The 16,225-nt window shown below is 32.3% G+C and overlaps 1 protein-coding gene across 1 annotated transcript; it reads right to left on the minus strand.

Annotated features, from left to right (window-relative positions):
• Positions 1-437: 437 nt before the first annotated feature.
• On the minus strand, positions 438-16,050 carry LOC123700325. Its single transcript, XM_045647507.1, has 5 exons — positions 15,990-16,050; positions 10,149-10,214; positions 6,841-6,986; positions 4,626-5,133; positions 438-1,112 (listed from the first exon to the last, which is right to left on the minus strand). The coding sequence occupies exons 2-5, from the start codon at positions 10,203-10,205 to the stop codon at positions 894-896; spliced, it is 930 nt and encodes a 309-aa protein (XP_045503463.1). The 5' UTR covers positions 10,206-10,214; positions 15,990-16,050; the 3' UTR covers positions 438-893.
• Positions 16,051-16,225: the final 175 nt, after the last annotated feature.

A 16,225-nucleotide genomic window follows, 5' to 3' on the forward strand; every position in this document is an offset into this window, starting at 1 on the left:
TTATTTTTTTTCTGTTAATAGGAAGACAAATAAAATTCATTTTTTATACAATATATTATTATTTATTATACAAAGAATAAGAGATCTTGTATTGTTAGTTCATTTAAAATTGAAATACGCAGCTATATAAAATAATTCTTATTGTAATAAATGCTTAATGCTTTGACTATATTTAATAAATCTATTAATAAAATAAGACATTTCATAGTTAAAAATGTTTCATGTGAAGTTAACTTTAAGTAAAACAATAAAAAGTGTTCAGAAATTTGATGTTTTCAGTTCAATTCTTTTTTTTTATTAGTTCTATTCCATTGTTTCTTAAGGGCTGATTTTTCAATCCTTGGTTAAAACTTATTCATCGAATAACGTATAAAAATTATTTATTATTTCAAAAATGTATTCTTATTGTCCGTATTTGACAGTTTACAGGTGACATTTTAAAATGTTCGTGAAATACCTACTTATAAGTAAAGTGGACGGATAAATTTTAACCAAGGATTGAAAAATCGGCCCTAAATGTAATAAATATTTATAAATTCGATAAAAATGCACCAAAATAACCATTTTGACTTGAAATTCTTAAACCCTTATTCATGAACTCGTATTTTCAAAACTTTTAACTTTATAGTACTTAGTCAAAAATAGACTTCTCAAAGAGAGATCAGTCGGAAATATTTGAAAAATAAACGTTTTTCCATATCAGTAGGTACTATACTTTAGTATTAGAATAAGTTTAAGTTTTACATCCCTGCCTTTACTCTAACTATAGAGTATTTACCTATTAAAGTTTACATTTTTCTGTGAATTACTTGTATATGTATTAGAATGTTATAATACTTTTAATTTTAATATCTTATCTCCAATTCCTGTATAAGGGTTTGACCAACATACACCTAATACTTATAAACAAGGGGTTGCAAGTATCTCAATTCAGAGGACAAAGTCGAGTCATCTTTCGCCAACTCCACAACCATTTCCTTGGCTCTATTGTTCGCGTAGTCATGTCCGCAGTCATTCCGCTCCACCATCTTAGAAAGCGCCAGGCTGAGCTGCGCGCGCGCACCGCCGCTTGATGATTCTACTAGGGTCTTCATCACGTCGGGGGAGAAGCCCTGGTGATAAAAAATATACTGTAAATAACTAAAAACATACCCTCATAGGAGGCCCGTTTCCCAGCAGTGGGAACGTAAATACGGGCTGATGATTTTGATGATGATGAAAAACCAAAAACACGCTGTAATATGATAAGCTCATGAAATTATTGTTTTGTCCGCGATCCTTGATAAGTGTACCAAGTTTGAATTAAATCCATAGTTTTAAGTGGTTTAAAATCGACTCTAAACTTCTAAAGGAGTCTGTTACATACATAGGTACGTACCTACACCTATAAGGTTATATACCTTCACCAGTAGGTAAGTGTGTGAGTGTCTTAAAATATGTAGTAACTTTTAAAGAAAATTGTAATTGATGATAGTTTGATGCCAGATAATTTGTCCATGATACGCAAGATGAAAAAGGTTTGAAATCGTCCAGATAAGTAATAATAAATGATTAGGTGATCCACACTAATATTAAAAACCAAAGAGTTTCTTGAACACGCTAATCTCAGGAACTAATGGACGGGAAAAAATTGTGAAAATTCTTCCACCATTCGATTTGTACGTAATCCCTGAGTAGGTGCTAATCTTATTTATCAGATAGTCTGTCGGCTGTGACAGCGCTGTAAAAGCCTGAAAATATTGAGGTTTTCATCTCGATTGTGTTTGATTGAAGTAGATTATTTGTTTTAAAAACATTAACAGGATATCCTTTATACATTCTATTGGAATAAAAAAGGAGATTATCCGGTTATCGTAATAACAATGAACACTTTTATAAAAATTAACTTGGATATAAATAAATGTTTTCAAAGGACAACCCAATTTATGCCGCCTTCACCAAAAGTGCGTTGTTTTTATTCCTTCAATGAAACTGGGAGTTATATACTCGGATAAGTTTCACTATAAACCGGACCTTGACCTCAGATTAGTTTGGGGACATATCAAAACAGTATAACGAAGATTTGAGGAAAACAAAGTAATAAAATTGCTAGTGATTGGTCTGATCCCATTTATGGATACGTATTTGTCAAATGATTATAGTTTTATTGTTCTAGTATATCGTATATATATAGAAAATATCGCATCTTTCTGGGAAATAATTTGACGTGACTTTGTGTTGTATAAATGTACTAGCTTTCCGCCCGTGGCTTCGCCCACGTTTTCAAAGAAAAAACCCGCATAGTTCCCGTTCCCGTGGGATTTCCGGGATAAAACCTATCCTATGTGTTAATCCAAGTTACCCGCTATATGTGTGCTAATTTCATTGTAACCGGTTCAGTAGTATTTGCGTGAAAGATTAAAAAACATACACACACACATCCATCCTCACAAACTTTCGCATTTATAATAATAGTAGGATGGAATATAATATTATAAATACTAACTTTCCAACTTCGGCTTTGCTCGCTTTGTCTAAAACCTAATAAATTATAAACTACAACCTTCTTCTCTCTAGAATCATCTATCTATTAAAAAAACCGCAACACAATCCGTTGTAGTTTTAAAGATTTTAGCATACATAGGGATATATGATATAGGATTACTTAAAGCCACTACACAATCAAAGACGATTAATCTGACGTATTATGTTACATCGAAAAAACACAACAAAGTCATCAGTGCTATCTACTTTAAAATATATCACTTAAAATAAATCGTCGTCATTTAAAATGCTATAATACTGGAAAACCCCAGTCAACGACCCTTGAGAATACATCCACAGTTTAAGGTTTTATCTATATACATATAATAAATCTGTAGAAGGGTCAATTCTGTACATTGAAAATATTGAAAAAATAAATAGCAGGGGGTGTTACTGGATCGATACCAAACCCAAATATGTGATTAAAAAAATTATTGTCTGTCTGTCTGTCTGTCTGTCTGTCTGTCTGTCTGTATGTGAAGACATCACGTGAAAACTACCGGTTCGATTTCGATGAAACTTGGTATAATTATACCTTATTATCCTGGGCGTAAAATAGGATACTTTTTATCCTAGAAAAATACGTAGAAAAAAAATAATCTTAATTTTTCAGTTATCCATAGACGTTGTTCTGTAGAACCGCGAACACACGTTGCGTATTATTATAGGCCTAGCCGTATTTGGGTCAGATAGATATTTATAAGATGTCATTGTCAGATTTACTCAAAATGGAGAAATAAACCATCCACGCGAAGACCGACATCCGCGCGGACGGAGTCGCGGGCGGAAGCTAGTTTCAAATATAGTTTTCTCAAGAGAAAACATCGGAATGCATTTGAATGATATATCGAAGATTAGAGCTTGTTATTTTTTATGTGAATCAAATTTAATGGAATTGCTTGATATCCGTCTGAGTAGATTTAAAGTCTAGTTGTTTGTATAATAAATCGCTGGGACTACGAATGTGTTTACTGTTTATCTATATAATAATATTATAAATCTGAAGAGTTTGTTTGTTTGTTTGAACGCGCTAATCTCGGGAACTACTGGTCCTATTTGAAAAATTCTTTCGCTGTTAGATAGCCCATTTATCGAGGAAGATTATAGGCGACGTCACGTCACGTCACGTCGTCACGCTACAACCAACAGGAGTGGAGCCACGAGGGTGAAACCGCGCGGAGCAGCTAGTTTTAATATACATATACAGGGTTACTTGTAAAACACCAGCAACCTCGCAGGACAAGATAGCTAACATCATAAATAACAACATTTGTTCTACGACTTTTGATAATTTGTTAGATTTTATTTTCATACAAAAATAAATATTCATTTAATTTTCCGTTTGAATATTATAAACTCTACGCGCATTTCAAAAATTACGTAAACAAGAAGCGAACGGGAGGGGAAAGGGGACGTCGCGTCGTCCTTTCGATAATGAATAGAACATAGACTTACAAATGTTAGGAGAGTACAATAAAAGCTTAAAAAATCATTTAAAAATAATTTATTGCGTTATGCCAAAAGTCGTACATCAAATGTTGTTACTTATGATGTTAGCTATCTTGTCCTGCGAGGTTGCCGGTGTTTTACAAATAACCCTGTATGTAAGATCAGTCAAATGTAGAGAATATGTTATGAGATTTTTAGAATAAAAATATTTAACAGATAAATATATTAATGTTGTGTTGGAAACCTATAAGAATTCAGCAAAGATTTCTTTTTCTATTTCTTTTTTGATAAGAACTATACCAACTCACAACGGAAGACCTTACAGATAGTATTGCTCCGTTGACGACATTATTATACTAGATGAAGCTCCTATATTGATCACATTACAAATCCAACGACATTAAGCAAAGACGTTCGTATATTTTTTACTATGCTTTTTAAGACTATGTTTGTATGCTAATATGTAACCGATTCCTTAAACTATGAACCACTCTAAACGGACAAATAATTCAAATTTTGCGATTTTATTAAGGATCGGCGCTAATATAATGTTTTTTAAACTATAGTTATTTCATATACGAGTAGGGCGAACTGTTTCAGAGATTTCTATAAATAATTTAAGTAAAAATTAAAATAACTAAAGAAAAACTTACGCTATAATCCGACAGTCTCTGCCTCTTCGCGTCTCTGCTCAACAGATCGTACAAAAGTAAGAGTCTCAAATTGGACGACGACAATTTTCCCTTCGACGACGGTTCAGCAGGATTGGCCCTTAACCCTTCCCAGATATCCACCACCCTGTCATCATCAGGATCCCTTGCCATCCTGATCATATCCCTCACGTTCGGTGATAGATACTGCAAGTTCTCTTCATCTATATCATCATCACCAGAACGACTGGATACTTTTAGATCATCGTAAGGTGGTAGCAAATGGGGATCGTTTGGCGCTGGTTCCATAATGGGCTTAACTTGCTCGTTGTGTGCAGACAATAATGGCTCTTCTGTGTTCGTCTCTTGGGGCTGTATTAGCGTGTATTGAGAGTGCTGTTCGACTGGCAAGAGAACGAAGGGCTCGGTTTTTGAGTGCAGCCGGTCGGAAGGTTTTGGTGGTGATGATGGCGAGTATAAACCTGGCTTGTGATGCTTTGTGGTGAGGTCACTGTAACATTTTAGGTTTTAAAAATGTATTTAGTTCTGGAGACTAAAAAATTGTATGTCAGTTTAACGAAAAAATATAATTATTTTAATACGGCTAAAAATTTTCTTTTTGTAGTAATAACTTTTGAGTAAATACATATAAAATATCCTGTCTGACTGTCTATGTATAAGTAAAATATTTATATATTCATTCATTTATATTTATATTATTATATTTCAAAATTCATAAACCCATTACATATTCTGTTCATTGTTTAGTTAGCCAATTACAATTATCTAGAAAATTAAATTGGCATCTCTCGTCTAGACAGTCGAGTTATGGGCTTACCAGTTAATTAACTTTGTGAAATAAACATAAATAATTGTGAAAATTAGAAATACTATATTATTATTATATTCTATTTTAGTGTTATTAAAGTGCAGAGCGGAAAATACAATTACTAAATACCTAGAAAGCAAAAATAGAAGCGTTAAGAAGCAGCTTAAAGCGATTCAATCTACACATTAAAGAGGAAAATAAAAAAGTTTAGAGAAAAATAATAAAAGGAATCTCTACAAATAACATTACTGAGCATTAGCTGCTGAAAAGTTGTTCTACAGGTATAAAATAAGAGACCAAAGTATGCAAACACAGCATGTTATAGAGAAAATGAAAGTACTGAGTCCTCCAAGCTTTTCATTTACATGAATACTAGTGGTCCGCCCCGGCTTTGCCCGTGGTACCTACATGTTTAAACTATCCTATCTCTCAAGTTGGATCGAACTGCACATGGTGTGCGAATTTTATTTTATATAGTCTTTTTGTTACTGTCTGCAAAGTCGAAACATTCTATAGAGCGCGTGTGGCAGTAAATATTTCATACGTCAATTCAAAGAATGAAAGGGAATTGACATAATTTTATTTTCTATTGCGTATGTGAGTCGAATGCAAGAATACTTTAGCGGCAACCTTGCCGAATTTATTGAGTACGCGTCTAATGCAAATTTATCTCTATAATACTGACATATTGAGGGATTTGGTTAGGGTTGCCACGTTTTTGGCATATAAAATAGTTTATGTGAGTCTTTATAAAGAAGTCTGTTACATTTAGGGTTGAGCATTGTTGTAATGTGGTAATAGGTACGTTGTTTGACTGTTTTCTTTATATTGTAGAGTCTGTTATATTCAGGGTTGTTGTAACGTAGTTGTATATAAATAACTAGCTTACCGCCCGCGGCTTCACCCGCTTTCTCTACAACCTAATAAATTATATACTAAAACCTTCCTCTTGAATCACTCTATCTATTATCAAAAACCGATCAAAGTTTTAAAGATTTAGCATATAAAGGGTCATAAGGAAATAGGGACAGAGAAAGCGACTTTGTTTTATACTATGTAGTGATTATGAATACGGAGCTGCATTCTACACCTTGCTAGTTTACTTACAATTTTTATCTTCCAATGAAACAGTGATACAGCCTTTATAGAAAAAAAAATTTAACCTTGTTACCTAATTGCCTGGAAGAAATCACTTTTAAGTGATAAGACCGCCGAATAAACTACATATTTTACTTTGTATACATTAGTTATAAGTTTTCCATAGTTTTATTAAAGAGTAATAAATACATAAATAATTAAAAGTAAGCAGAAAGCATAGACCATCACCTAAGCCCGATTCTCATGTACCATCCTCTCGGCAGGCGGCTAAAGTAATCATGGTTTACATACAGTGGTTTAGGGGTGGTCGGGGGTGGTTTTTGAGGTACGTCATCTTTGACCTCGAATGACATCTGGTCTGTAAGGTGCGCGATCACCTGCATGGCGACGGGTAAGTACGAGTCGGAAAGCTGGACCTGCTGTTTGGCTGAGTGCACCTGGAAAAAAATGCGTATTACTATAATATTGTGATGGATAAAACAATAACATATTTTTTCGCCTTTGAGTGTAAGTAGAGTAAAAAAACTGAACCTATAATATCCATCAATGAAACTTATTTTTAATAGCTGTTTCATCGAAGATTCATAAGAAGATAGCACATACAACGGTTATATTTCTGTCAATACATTCATAATGAAATTGAAAACAAACAAGTTCATCTCAAGAAACCGTTCAACATGTTTCTTAATAAATCAAGTCAGAAACCTCATTTATTAATTAATATTTAACGAAGAGCATGCGGCGACAGAAATAAAGACGTACTTCAATTATAATGAACGAAGAAAATCCTAATTAATTTGCTCTCGTCTCAGGAAGCACCGTTCAATAAACATTGATTTAATTTTGCTTATTTTGTGCTAAAATTGGAAACGTGCTTTGTAAAAATCGTTTGTAAGTTTTTTTACAAATTTTGGTGTAGATAATTAATATGATTCTTTAAACAATATCATTGACAAAATACGTAGTTAACAGTTTCTAAAATACCTTTATACTTAGGTATTTTTACTGATGGTATCTGTTTTACGAAAGCGAATTAGCTTGTAACTAAATACCAACTGTATTTAACTTCTAAGAGAATTATATATAATTTTAAAAAGCTTTATTTGATGTAATATAATGCTAAATTTTATCAAAATCAGTTCATTAGAAACCTTTTACAAACAGATATAATAATATAAGAATGAACGTTTAAAATCAATAGGTACTCATTTTTAAGAAAAAGACTAAGTAAGTATAGCTTATGAGACAGGAAATAATTAAACTAAACAAAAACCGTTTATCCGAGTTTCAACTTAATTTAGCAGAATACGTATATTTCGGAAATCTCCCTAAAAACATACATAGTTAACATAGAAATTAACCAAAACCGAATCGTATAGGAGGTAGCAACGTTGACAAGTGAGCATTTTAGTATAGTTGGTTCTTTGATATGCTGTTCCTCTTGCTATTTCGGTTAGAGTCCGGGCTGTCTGGCTGGCCGCAGTGGTTGCGTTTAATAGTGCGCATCTTATCTGCACAGGAAAATATCCTTAATTTAAAGTCATTTTTTAACGCGTAATTTTTAATCTTTTGCCTTAAGATAGATCCATTAGACATACATTTTTTATTGCAAGACGTTTTTTTCGTTGTTAAATAGGTGCCAGACGCAATTTTTATTTCAAAATAATTAAAATATCATCGAAGTAAGTGAAATTCCATCAACATGAGTCCCAGTGAAGGATAAGTAATCACTGTGTTACTTAAACTATATATAATATTCATTTTATTATTTACAGTTTTTTTGCAACAATCTACCATATCGCCTCCTTTTCCCAACGAACCTCAAATAGGACGTTAATGTAAACTTGATAAAAACCAAATATCATCAAGAAATTAAAGACTTTTTAACGGATTTTAAACGCGATTTATTCATTGTATTATTTTCCCAAGTCTTTAATTTCAAAATGTATAATATTCGCGTAAAATCAAACACTAGAAAATACAAATATCATCAAATTCATATTTATACCCAAAAGTGTAATAAATATGAAACCATCTATTAAAAATATTAGTTTACTAATTAGGTATTCAATATAAGTATTAAAAAAGGATAATACAATATAAATAATAAAGTTATTACTTACCTTTTAAGCGGACTCATGTTGATGTAATTTCACTTATTTCGATGACATTTTAGTTATTTTGAAATAAAAATTGCGTATGGCACCTATTTTACAACGAAAAAAACGCCTTGCAATAAAAAAATTATGTCTGATGGATCTATCTAAAGGCAAAAGATTAAAAATTACGCGTTAAAAAATGACTTTAAATTAAGGATATTTTCCTGTGCAGATAAGATGCGCACTATTAAACGCAACCACTGCGGCCAGCCAGACAGCCCGGACTCTAACCGAAATAGCAAGAGAAACAGTATATCAAAAAGCCAACTATACTAAAATGACTTTTTTTTAAACGTTGCTAGCTCCCGTACCAGAATGATAATTACCATCGATTAAGGTCATGACCTCAATCTAATTTCTTCAGTGAGCACGTTTAATTCGAATTAGGATCAAACGAAACTTACAAATATCTTAACCTATTTACAATTATTCTAGTTACTTGCCCGGCTTTGCTCGATAAAATATATATGTAGATAACATAGCATAATTAATTTGGTAAAGTAAAGATGTGTAATTGTGTAATGGTGAAATAATTAAAAATCGGTCGAATGATTTTTGGGTTCAATCTTAACAATCATAAAAAATCAAACATTTTCTGTTTGTACTAATACTAAGTAGTATAAAGATAATTTGGAATACAGGTTATTCGTATTAAGGTCCGTTATATCGTAAATATCCTTACAAGTAGGTAATACAGCTATGTACATATTTCAAATAATATTTTAAATATTCCGTTATTTTTCAATTTTTCGTTTGATCTTGTACTGTGAAGGAACTGTTTTTCTTAACATGCGATTTTCTTAGTTATCAAGATAGAGCTTTTTTAAATAGTACAACGTTTCGAACTCAAAAAATATTTATTTTATTCTGAGAGAGTCAATTATTTGAATATGTTTGTAGTTACTAGGTACTTTAGGAAATCATATGCGGTTGGAATATCCAAAAAGAAAATCATGAAAATATTTTCCCTACTGTGTTATTAAATGATATTTTTAACCAAATCGAAAGCTTGTCAATCTGAGCTCCATTGTTCGGTAGGAAAGTGAAAACTCATAAATATTCATTCGGCATTACTCGTCCCATTCAACCACAATGTCTGTTTGTCAGTATATTTGTCACACTTTTAGAATTTTAGCCACTGGTTTTACAAAACATCAAAGAAAGATAAGATTTATTTCTGATGTATACAAGGTGTATACAAGCAAGAAATCAATAAGTTTAAGTAAAAAATTGCATAATGCATTAATTTAGGAATGATCTCAGTAAATAGTAAATACCTATACTGTAAAATCGACGAAATCTTTTAAGAATCGATGTCATAAAATTTATACGTTTTTCAAAATTTAAAGCCAACAGTAATTGCATTAGGTAGGTACTCTTATCACTTAAAAGTATTAACTAAATCAGTTGCTATAAAAAAGAAGGTTATACTGTACTTACCAAAACATTTTTGCCCGTCTGTAAGAAGATTGCGAATAATACCACTTGCCGCAACATGGTTTAAACCTGAAATATAAGAAAATAAAGTTTAAATTACATCAATAATTTTACGTAAAATTATTCAGAAAGTTGAGAAATTTTGCCATAGTTTGAATTTCGTCGATTTTCCGCTTGTGTTTACAATACCGGAGTACTGTTTTGTTCGCATATTTTAATTCTTGTAATATTCTGAAAATTAATGAGAAAATGAATTCTTATATAATATTAAACATCCCTCACCGACATATGAACAAAAATATAAATAAATTCCAGCCAATAAAATACTATTTTAAATATCGTCTGATCTCTATGTCTCTGCTTCTTTTTAGGAATTAGGATGCCACGAACATACTCACAGATAAATTAATACACACGGCAGATTTATAATATTTGCTTTGAGAATAAAAAAAAAACTCTACAAATAGATATTCAAAGAGAACCGTTAAGAAGATTTGCGAAGAATATTAAAAGTACTCTATTTTTATAGTAATATTGTTAACTAGCTGCTCCGCGCGGTTTCACCCCCGTGGCTCCACTCCTGTTGCCCGTAGCGTGATGAAACCTTCCTCGATAAATGGGCTATCTAATACCGAAAGAATTTTTCAAATCGGACCAGTAGTTCCCGAGATTAGTGCGTTCAAACAAACAAACAAACAAACAAACTCTTCAGCTTTATAATATTATTATAGATATGATTTACTTAACATTTTTGATTGACCAATATAATATCTATACCTAAACTCAATGCACGCGTGTTCAATAAGAAAGTTATTTTTGACTGCCTACTTACATTGGCAGTGAATTCATTGTATTATATAATGAATACCGTACATAAGATTGAGTAATAAATATTAGTATTGTGTGTACAACTAGCTTTCCTCCCGCGGCTTCACCCGGGTTTACAAAGAATGCGGGTTAGTTCCCGTTCCCGTGGGATTTCCGAGATAAAACCTATCCTATGTGTTAATTCAAGTTACCCTCTATGTGTGTGCTTAATATCATTGTAATCGGTTCAGTAGTGTTTGCGTGAAAGAGTAACAAACACACACCTACACATACACATACATCCATCCTCACAAACGTTCATATTTATATTAGTAGGTTGTACAGTTTAGTAATGATACTAAAAAAAATGTGTGCGTGTACTAGAGTACACACGTAAGAAGTGAAACTTAGGGATAAGAAAAAGTTGGCGCGTAACGCAAAAATGTCACGCCTACGGCGTAACGCAAAAATGTTACACTAAATTTTTGTCCAACCCCGATAAAGAAGTTTCACTTCAAAAAGAATAATTTTTGCAATGTGGGAAAGTGATGGAAATAATATTGCTTTAAGACATCATGGAATATGCAATATGCAGTCCCATATGAGCTAATCATTTTGAAAATATTGTGACTTCGAAAGGCTCCAGGGAAATTAGTTTGATGAACACTTCAATGCTTAGATATATCACAGAAACTCTTGTTAATATGACACAAGAAAACGATGTGTATTTAATATTTATCGTTAGATGTGGTTATTATTTCAATTTATAACAAAAGAATATAGGTATCTTTTAAGATTGCTTGGAAATAAAAATGTGTGCGTGTGAAACTTCTTTATGACCTTATTTTTTTCAAAAAATAAATAATATGCATCTTTACAGATATACGTCGAATCACGCGTGGTAGGGATAAGAAAAAGATGGCGCGTAACGGTAAAATGTCACGCGTAACGAAAAAATGTTATACTTAATTTTTTTCCACCTCCGATACAGAAGTTTCACTTCAAAAAAACCGTTCGTTTTTAGTTATCTTCTAGAAAAGTAACGACATATATTTATTTGGTTTAACGAAGCTTGGCAATTGCGGTTCTTATAAAATTTAACGCCTTGTAAAATAACATTGTAAGAACGATAAAACTCGTCATAAAAAAGAGTCAGGCGTTTTAAGGTTAGGCGTCGTAAAATGTATGGCCGTCGTTAAAGTGAACAACAATTTAATACATGCAAAACGACTGAGATAATTTAGTGAGATTTGATTTGGGAAATACAATTTATGGGGGTAAGATTTTTACCTGAGTCAACAGTGCTAAATTTGTTGATTTTGAAGAAATATTCATAACTATTTTGTGAAAGTAAGATCCGTACCTACTAATTGTATACGTAGTATATTATTATTAGTCTGTGCTACTAATATTATATTATAAATGCGAAAGTAACTCTGTCTGTCTGTCTGTTACTCAATCACGCCTAAACTACTGAACCAATTTTCATGAAATTTGGTATGGAGATATTTTGATACCCGAGAAAGGACATAGGCTACATTTTATCCCGGGAAAATGACGCAATCCCGGATATCCCACGGGAACAAAGCGGGTTTTTCTTTGACTGCGCGGGCGAAGCCGCGGGTGGAAACCTAGTATTATATAAATATGTATATATTAATTAGAATGCTCTTAGTGGACATTTTCTATAAATTCAGCTGCCGTGATTGTATGCCTATGCCATAATTAAAAGATAAATTATTTCAAGTGATATGTCTCTTCTCATTGGGATAATCAGGATAGTAAATATTTTGAAAATATATATTACCTATGTAATAAAATACTTCATAACATACTTTCGTTATAAATTGGTATCAAAGCGTCTAACTAAACCCAACCAAGTAATGAAAATCGAGATAATAAACGCGAAATAAATACACAATATATCCTATTTCGTTCCATTATTTTATAGAACAAACCAAGAAGGCAATAACTCAACAGCTTCCGTGTAAGATAAGATAAGCAATAACAGTAAATTAGACATAGAAAGGCTAGAAATCTGGGTCTAACGGCTTCTGTAGGGCCCACTTTATACCTAGCTAAATACCTTATAAGGGCTAAATAAATTGGAACTATGTTCTTGACAGGGACATTAAGACTGAAATATCTGTTACATTTTGGACATGATTTTAACGGGTTCTGAAGCACTTTATTTATTTAGTTGGAAGCCTAAAAAGTTTGCCTGGTAGAGATGACTATAAGCTATAAGGCCACCGTTTCTGCGTTAATTTTATGTTTTCTTTTGTTTTATTACTGTATAGAATAAATAATAATGGTATAAATGCATTTAAATGTATTATTTTTATTATGTACAAAACATGACAAGTAAAATGAAAATTGTCTTTTTAAATAATAAATTGTACGTTATCTGTGTATATATTATTTATTTCTCTTATTTATGTACATCATAAATAAAATTACGGTCTAAATATAAAATATCCAACCTACATCCAATCATGTTTAATGAGGGAAGACCCTAAGATATTATTTTGGCGATAAAAAGTGATTTACAGATATCTTAAGAGGACCGGTTTGGCAAGTTAGAAGTTAAAAAACTTTTTGCAATGTTTTCATATTATAATAATATATAATTATGTATTATGTACACTTGTTTATGAATATTTTAGCACACCTAAGGACGTTAACTCGCCCACGTTAACTGGTGACTCGCCCTCTCACTGTATGGGCCCCCGAAATAAGTCGCTGCAATAGTGCGACAAGGGGGCAACATATTGTGAGCAGCTAAGGGTGGAGAGGCGTCCTTGGACTTTAAACTACGATCACGCGCTCCCTGAGGGTCCAGCATCACGTGCCCACTCGCCACTTACACTTCGCATCCACCCTTCGAGCTAAAAGCTCTCGCGACTCCACTCTGGCCGGCCGGTTAAGGCAAGCCAGAGGTGGGGGTCCTGTCCTCGTCAGGTTTCACTCCGACCGGCCGGTGAAGGCAAGCCGGAGATGAAGACAGGGGCCTCCCCCGGGAGCGCTCGGTTCCCGCGGGGTCGCTACTCCCCGACACCCCGCCACAAGGTGTCCTGCGGGTTGACTGACTGCACGGGTGGAATATCTACTGTCACGTAGACAATAGATATTCCAACCGTGGGCGATGGGGTCGTCACATCCCTACGCCGTTATTATTATTATTATTATAATAGATAGAGTGATTCAAGAGGAAGGTTTAGTATATAATTAATTAGGTTTAAGTCAAAGCGAGCGAAGCCGCCGGCTGTAAGCTGGTCAAATAAAAAGGATAAAATCTTGTATTATTATTAGAAATTTATGTTTATTTAATATGAATGTATAAATAAATAACCTTTAAAGTTATTATTGTTTTCTAGTTTTAATACCTAATACTTAACACAAAGATGAATCACGCAAATGTCAAATGAATTAGGATGGGCTTTTTTAAAACTTGTTTTTTGCAATATAAATAAGTTTGGCTTCTAATCAAGGGTCGATGAATAAATATGTTTATCTTTATACTTAGGTGCAATGTTTGATAAAATGCAGTTATATATTTCAATATTTATTGTAGGTATGAGGTATCCCATAACTTAAGATTATCTATACATATTATAATAAATCTGTGGAAGGGTCAATTCTGTACATTGAAAATATTGAAAAAATAAATAGCAGGGGGTGTTACTGGATCGATACCAAACCCAAATATGTGATTAAAAAAATTTTTGTCTGTCTGTCTGTCTGCCTGTCTGTCTGTCTGTCTGTCTGTCTGTATGTTCAGGCATCACGTGAAAACTAATGGTTCGATTTCGATGAAACTTGGTATAATTATACCTTATTATCCTGGGCATAAAATAGGATACTTTTTATCCCGGAAAAATACGTAGAAAAAATAAATTTTAATTTTTCCGCGCGGACGGAGTCGCGGGCGGAAGCTAGTGAATAAATAAGAAGATAAATGTATAAAAGGGTCTTTTTATTTGCATGTTATTTTTTCATTAATTAATCTTTGGTTTAAACATAACATAGTATTATTTTATATCCTTTTTTTTAGATTATTATACTTACCGTATTCTTGATGTAAAAATATTATTATATAAAATTACCTATGTTATATTCGAATGTTTTTTGTATTGAAAGTTTGTCAAATATTTTTCAGGATAGGTGTTGTTATATTTATTGTAATTGTGGTACTGGATTATAAGAATTATAAAAAGAGAAGATTTTAGCGCCAAGAATGCAAAAAATGTCATTCAAAAACGCTACAAATAGAGCTTAAAGTTACTAAAGTAAGTAGGTAATTCAAATGGTAATTCAATTTTCATTTTTTTTCAATTGTCTGGAATTTAATTAGGATAAAATCTTTCTCACCATGATATTATTATATTTTGATCTTTTGATTTTTTAATGTACTCTTCAGTGACAAAAATATTGTTAGGAGAGCATAGGTACTCAGAATAACTACTTATTATGGTAATAGTTTATTTCATGGCTTATGCAATTAACTCTTGGCAAATTAAATCTTTTTGCTATTATTGAAGTACATACGCTTCTTATCCATAGATTGCTTTTAAACAATAAGGTCGCCTATTGTACACTTTTCGACTTTATGTATTCATTTATTTTAAATTTCTCTTACATGTACAGTACATAAATATATCCACGGATTATTTTTATGTGTAATACATAATGAAATATATAAATAAAAAATAACTGATTTTTTAACGCTTTATCTTAAATGGGCAGAGGCTGATGAAACAAGCAAATTGTGTTTTTAATAAACGTTGTAACTTACATTATAATATCATTTCGAAATGAATACTAGTTTAAAATAAAACAGAAGAAAACACTAAACTTGTTTCAATTCTAATTCCTAACGTTCATAGAATAACCACTTTTGGATCTTGTTTTTGCCTCATCTACTGATACACAAATAAATAAAGTCAAATACCTAAAAAAAAATCGTCACTAACTTACTAAAATCTAATTAGAACATATATTTTATTAAATAAAATAATTAAAAACTAGTAAACTCACCTCTATATAATTACTCTTGTGATTTGTATAAACGCGTGCGTTGGCTGCGCGCGCGCCGCGATACTGCCGCAGCATCCCTCGAGGATAGTGACCTCAGGCTGTATTGTTAAATAGTATATCTAATAAATAAATAATAAATCTATATAGAGCTGTTTATACCATGCTCAAACTTGTTTTGGATGATTAATTGGGAAAGGAAATAATTTATTACACGCATATGTATATCATAGATTGAT

The sequence above is a fragment of the Colias croceus genome, chromosome 19 (assembly GCF_905220415.1).
Source record: "Colias croceus chromosome 19, ilColCroc2.1".
In the NCBI taxonomy this organism is placed as follows: domain Eukaryota; kingdom Metazoa; phylum Arthropoda; class Insecta; order Lepidoptera; family Pieridae; genus Colias; species Colias croceus.

Excerpts from the sequence above, each read along its gene's own strand:
- LOC123700325 (XM_045647507.1), bottom strand. The coding sequence starts at position 10,205 with ATGTTGCGGCAAGTGGTATTATTCGCAATCTTCTTACAGACGGGCAAA. Across the intron at positions 6,987-10,148 it reads AGACGGGCAAAAATGTTTTG|GTGCACTCAGCCAAACAGCA; the intron begins GTAAGTACAGTA and ends ATTTTTTTCCAG. Across the intron at positions 5,134-6,840 it reads CCGACCACCCCTAAACCACT|TGACCTCACCACAAAGCATC; the intron begins GTATGTAAACCA and ends AAAATGTTACAG.